Raw genomic sequence first — 6,641 nt, 5'->3', positions numbered from 1 at the left:
GCCTACAGTGTGGCCCAAAAGTGTTGGAACACTTCGAAAAAGTCGACGTTGAAGGGGCAAATAAGGTAAGATCTTTCCTTTTCTTCACCTTTTTTGTCCATTTGGGGTTGGTATCGGGTGACCGTGCCACATAGCAGTTTCCAACGTCTGGTGGTTTAATCCAAGATGGCGGCCGCTAGTAGCGGTGATCCGGGAGGGTCAAGCCAAAGGAGATTGCCGGAATTTATGGATCCGACGAACAAATTTGGTGAACTGACATTCCTGCAGCTGACAGGTAAAGACGGCGTACCATTGCCAAGAAACCCGTTCGTCATTGGTAAATCGGTGGAGGATGTCGCTGGAGGCCCAATTGAAGGTGCGAATACCGAAGCTCAAGGGACACGGTACACCCTTCGAGTTCGGAACCCAGTCCAAGTTACCAAACTAATGAAGATGACCAAGCTCATTGATGGTACTGATGTTGTGGTTGAATCCCATCCGAATCTGAACGTAAGTAGATGTGTTATTTCCTGCTACGATCTGATTCACCTTGAAGAGAAGGAGGTTTTACAAGAAATTATAAGCCAGGGTGTGATTCGTGTACAGCGAATTACACGAAAGGAAGAGGAGAAAAGAGTGAATACGCCAGCGCTTATCTTGACCTTCTGCAAGACCACCTACCCGGAATACATGAAGATCGGTTTACTTCGCGTCCCTACCCGCCCGTACTTCCCAAACCCGATGCTTTGTTATGGATGCTTCAAATACGGTCATACTCGTGTTCGCTGTCCTGGCCCGCAACGTTGTCCTAATTGCTCTGGAGAACATCAAGGTGAAGAAAAATGTCGAGCAGCCCAGTTCTGCCTAAATTGTAAAGGTGATCACCAACCAACAAGCCGCCAATGTCCAAATTACAAAAAGGAAGTAGAGGTCATAAAAATAAAAATCCGCGACAATTTGACATTCCCGGAAGCGCGCAAACGAGCTGAACAGCAAAATCTTGGAAGTTACGCCCAGGCTGCAGCGCAACCGAACGAGATCCTGAATAAATTGAAAGAACTGGAGCAGACAATGAAAAAGAAGGATGCGCAGATCGTTAAACTTCTGGCAGAGAACAAACGCAAGGACGAAAAAATTGAGCAAATGATGGCGTACATCAAACAACAGTCCGCCAGCCAAGAAAAACCACAGCACAGTAAAGAACAAAAACCAACGAATCAGACGGCCGGGCCAATAACACGATCCAGGAACAACTCACCAGCGATAAATACGGACTCAAAACGAGGAAGACCACAGAAACAACACACCCCTTTCAGCAAACCAACGACAACCTCACCGGATAATTTAAGCCCACCACCAAAAAGAACCGCTGCCACTACCACCAACGAAACGATGGAATATTCAGACGATGAAATTGAGATTACCGAGACGCCTCCTAGCCAGCCTCTTCGATAATTCTCATTTTCATCAACGTTTGGATACCAACAACAACCCATGCACGAATACTGACCACGAGATAGATCGGTTTGGAAGAGAGGAAAGTGTAGTACTCCTTCCAACGCAAGTACAGCAGGATGAAGAAACTATCCGGGCCGTCATACCCCAACCCGTTGATAGTGAATTCACCTCTGTGGCCGATAGGAACACCGATTTTACCACTTCAACTAACAAATCTACAAACCAGAGCAACCCGATCGTCATCTACGAGAAAACGAGCATAACTACACAAAGTCTATCCCCAGTGCCGACCGCAGTCGGTGTTCGTGAACATAATAGTGTAGTCAGTACGACAGCGGTTGGCACTGTGGGGCTGGACCTTCCCCAGGTCAGTTCCGAAGTTGTCAATCCCCTCGCAGGTACTGCTTGTTTTGATGTTCTTTCAGGTTTGAAGGACAACATCGACGATACGCTCCTTCCACATCACCACTTGCTATCGCCCGGAGAAGGCCCATCGAGATCATCACTTCGAGATAGAACAGCTATAACAACGAAAACTACACAAAGTCTTTCCCCAGTGCCGGTCGCTGTCGGTAGTTCTGGAAGTAATCGTGTAGTAGTTTCGACAGCGGCTGGCACTGTGGGGCTAGACGTCCCACAGGTCAGTCCATCTTCAATTTATCTCCGAACGAATTCTGTTGCGGCTTCTACCGTTACAGATGCGACCAGCAGTAACCGGTTTGGGGAAGAAGAGAAGAAAGTAGCTTCCCCACTTCATCATGAAGGGATCGACCGGGGGGAAGAGGACTGTCCCTACTTCCCAGATATACAGTCCTCGCAATTCTCCTCCTGGCTTTCCGCCGGCGAAGATACACCGCAAGAACAGCTGAAGCATCATAGCACCGATATCCCGGTTGAAATCAACGCAACCACGTCCCGGTACCAACGGAATACACCGGCGAGAACCCGCAGACAATCACCTTCGCTATCAACATCGTCTTCGTCAGCGACTTTCGCCAATCGAGACAGCAGATGCTTCGCCCTTCAATGGAACATTCGGGGCCTGCGAACCAACATCAGCGAGCTTAAACAGCTGATCTGCGAGTACGGACCGAGCCTGATAGCGCTTCAGGAAACAAAAGTTGACAACCGAGTAGTCGCAGCAGATTTCATCGGCAACAACTACACTCTTTTGCTTAAAACTGGGAGTTGTCGATACTGGCAACAAGGAGTAGGTCTTGCCATTCGGGATGGTGTTCCATTCGAACGAATTGATATCGACGACAGTATACAAGCTATCGCAGTTCGGATCCAACTGCCACAGCAAATGACGGTGGTGTCGATCTACGTCCCTCCCAATACTCAACAGTGTCAAGAACAGCTGGGTGACTTCCTCGAAACGCTTCCACGTCCAGTGCTGGTACTAGGCGACTTTAACGCGCACCATATTTGCTGGGGTTCTACGAAATCTACCGCACTAGGCCACTTCATCGCCGAAAAAACGCTATCGGAACGATTACTCATCCTCAACGACGGCTCGCACACTCGGATTGACCCAGCTACCGGTATCACTTCGGCTATTGACCTCTCGATCTGCTCCGAATCGGTGGCTTCGAAATTTGTTTGGCGAACACTTCCGGACACCCACAGCAGTGATCACTTTCCCATTCTCATTTCCATTCCCGGACTGTCGACTATCCCAACGAAAAGACAGAAATGGATTTACGACCAGGCAGATTGGGCAACCTACGAGCGATTGACCGCCAACGCTATTCGACCGGGCGTCGAAATATCAATCGACTGTTTCGTTGACCGGTTGATTAGAGCAGCAAACACCGCGATACCTCGCACTACCGGCAGAGTCGGTCCCAAAGCAGTTCCGTGGTGGTGTCCGGAGGTGAAAGTAGCTATCAAAAATCGGAGAAAAGCACTTAGAGCACTGAAGCGTATACCAGCAGAGGACCCACGAAAAGCGGATGCACTGAAAAGCTTCCAGGAATCACGGGCAACAGCAAGAAAGTCTATCCATGACGCCAAGAAAAAATCATGGGAAGACTTCGTCGCGAAGATATCTCCAAGTTCAACTACGTCGGAGATGTGGCAGACAGTCAACACGTTGAGAGGGAAACGCCAACACCGCCCAACTGTCATCAAGCGGTCCGGTGGTTACACGGATAAGCCAGAAGAAATAGCTGAAGAACTGGCGCAACACTACAGCGAAAGATCCGCAACCTCCAGCTATTCGTCGTTGTTCCAGAGGGAGAAAGCAAAGGCCGAACGAAACCGCATAAACTTCTCGCCAGATAGCGATGATATTTACAATTCGGACTTCACCCTGAATGAATTGCTGTGGGCACTCGACAGAGGAAGAAGTGGCTCTTCAGGACCGGACTGCATCGGCTATCCAATGCTTCAGCGACTTCCATTGTCTGTGAAAACTGCCATGTTGGAACTTTTCAACAGAATATGGCGCAGTGGTGTATTCCCACCCTGTTGGCGAACCGGAATCATCGTACCAATTCCAAAGCCAAGCTCGGATGACGCGGGTCCAGCTGCATTCCGTCCAATCACGTTAACTAGTTGTATGGCGAAGGTGTTCGAACGAATTGTCAACCGACGGTTAACCACCGAACTAGAGTCGAACGGGCGTCTCGACAAACGACAACATGCCTTCAGATCTGGTCGGGGTACTGACACATACTTTGCGGAGTTGGAGAGGTCATTACCCGACCGTGACGAGCACTGTCTGATAGCGTCGCTAGACTTGGCCAAGGCGTACGACACCACCTGGAGATATGGCATCCTACGAACACTGCAGAAATGGCAAATACGTGGAAGGATGATAAACATTGTCAACAGTTTTCTGGCAGAGAGAACGTTCCAGGTCAACGTAGAGGGGCATTTGTCGCCAGCACATCCGCTGGAAAATGGTGTGCCGCAGGGCTCAGTGCTCTCTGTGACACTATTTCTCGTGGCTATCCAACCCATCTTCCGCGTGGTTCCGAACTCTGTACAAGTGTTGCTGTACGCCGATGATATTCTGCTTCTTGTGTGGGGAAAGAAAGAACAGTCGCTCCTTCGGAAACTTCAGGCCGCAGTAAAAGCCGTCGATAAATGGTCGAGAAGTGTTGGATTTACGATATCTGCAACGAAATCCAGCATCTTCTATTGCAGCTCTAACGTGCGCCGTGAACCCATGCAGGCGATAAAGGTAGATGGTGTAGCCGTTCCGACACAAACGCTGCTGAGAACTCTCGGTGTCACTCTCGACCGATCACTCAATTTTAAAGCGCATTGTAAAATGACGAAGAAGACGTGTGAATCCAGGCTGCGTATCTTGAAGATGATCGGTGCCAAGCTACCCCGTGGTCAACGCGCTTCTTTACTGCAAATCGGGTCCGCAATTGTTACCTCGCGACTCCTCTACGGTATGGGACTTGTAAGCAGAGGAGGAGATGCCGTCATCCAAACGCTCGCTCCTACATACAACAGGATGGTAAGGTTTGCATCCGGTGCATACGTTACGAGCCCAATCTTAGCCATTATGGCAGAAGCTGGAACCCTTCCATTTGACCTACTCGTTCTTCAAAATATAGCCCGGTTGGCCATCCATACGTTGGGAAAAAGCAAGGACAATGCCGATCTCCCACTGGTACATCGAGCATCCGAACGTCTGACAGAGGTGATCGGAATCCCTCTTCCAGCTATTTGCAATCGTACACGTTTAGCTGCACGAAGATGGTACGAACCCAAGCCCCAGATCGTGTGGGACATAAAGAGACATGTGAAAGCTGGCGACCCCTCGGAAATTGTTCGGCCTGCTTTTCAGGAGCTCCTAGCAGGTCGTTTCAACCGTTCAACTATCATCTACACGGATGGCTCGAAAGACGACAATGCAGTAGGTGTGGGAGTGTATGGAGAATACTTCCAACAATCGGTTGGTCTTCCATCGTCATGCAGCGTCTTCTCGGCAGAAGCGTTTGCAATCAAAACGGCGCTAGCAACACATAACACGGTCAGTGATTTGGTGGTTATGTCTGACTCGGCCAGTTGCTTATCGGCATTAGAAGCTGGCACATCGCAACACCCGTGGATTCAGCAGATTGAAAACATGCTACGAGGCCGTCCAATCAAGCTGTGCTGGATTCCGGGTCATGCTGGTATCCATGGAAACGAAGAGGCAGACCGCCTCGCAGGAGAAGCCAGGGGTAATGCCCCCTTGCAAATAGCCGTTCCGGGAGCAGACGCGAACAACCAAATGAAAACAGCTATCCGAAATCAGTGGTGCCGTCGATGGTCTGCGTCCACTGAAGTAAAACTTCGCGAAGTTAAATTCGACACAGGGAAGTGGACTGACCGCGAGAATTCGGCTGAACAGCGAGTACTTACCCGGCTTCGCATAGGGCATACCCGGCTAACACACGACTTTCTGCTAAAGAAAACTTCACCACCAGTGTGCGACTGCTGTGGGATCATTGTAGATGTCCGCCATGTGATCCTCCACTGCAGAAAATACGACGACGCTAGAAGGAAGCACGATATCGAGTCGACTAGTCTGCGAGCGGCTCTGCGCAACGATAGGAAAAATGAGGAGAGTATGGTAAAATTTCTCAAGGAAACTAACCTATTTAAAATGTTATAAAATTTTATTTTGATTTGTAACTGCATAACTGATAACTGCATTGTAAAATTTACAGGTAAAATAATTTCTTCCGACACGAATGCACCCTTCCTTGGTGTAAAGTGTCGTTAATAAACAACAACAACAACAAATTATTATTATTATTATTATTATTATTATTATTATTATTATTGTTATTATTATTATTATTATTATTATTATTATTCATCTGAGTTGGAAACACCGTTCCGTACGGTATATACAACGCGCTTTCGAAAATTTCACACTGTGTTTTTTCGGTGTTTTTCGCGATTTTCGCGGTTTATTTTTGAGCGAAAACTCGAGTGAAGTGGTTTTTCAGTGACTGACAGTGAAAGTTTCACGAAAATCGGTGAAGAAACGGCTGAAATAAGTGGATTTTAGTTTACCCACGCGGCAATAAAATCAAAACAACCAGCCATCGCTGTGGCTACCAGTGCGGTCGCCCAGCTAGTTTCATTGACTGGCTGTGCCGGCTGCGTGTGTGAAGGTGACGGTGGGCTGGAAGCAAGTTTTTTTTCGAGTTTGGAAAACTGACGAAAAGTTTTTAAAAAAAGAAAAATAT

General features: G+C 48.3%; 1 protein-coding gene across 1 annotated transcript; it reads left to right on the top strand.

The window, feature by feature from the left end:
- Nucleotides 1-5,365: 5,365 nt before the first annotated feature.
- Nucleotides 5,366-6,132, top strand: LOC131686229 (uncharacterized). The gene is made up of 2 exons (XM_058970479.1): nt 5,366-6,051; nt 6,114-6,132. The coding sequence occupies exons 1-2, from the start codon at nt 5,450-5,452 to the stop codon at nt 6,115-6,117; spliced, it is 606 nt and encodes a 201-aa protein (XP_058826462.1). The 5' UTR covers nt 5,366-5,449; the 3' UTR covers nt 6,118-6,132.
- The last annotated feature ends 509 nt before the right edge of the window (nt 6,133-6,641 follow it).

This window comes from Topomyia yanbarensis, chromosome 2, assembly GCF_030247195.1.
Source record: "Topomyia yanbarensis strain Yona2022 chromosome 2, ASM3024719v1, whole genome shotgun sequence".
Classification (NCBI taxonomy): Eukaryota; Metazoa; Arthropoda; class Insecta; order Diptera; family Culicidae; genus Topomyia; species Topomyia yanbarensis.
This window is presented reverse-complemented; position numbering and strand designations above follow the sequence as displayed.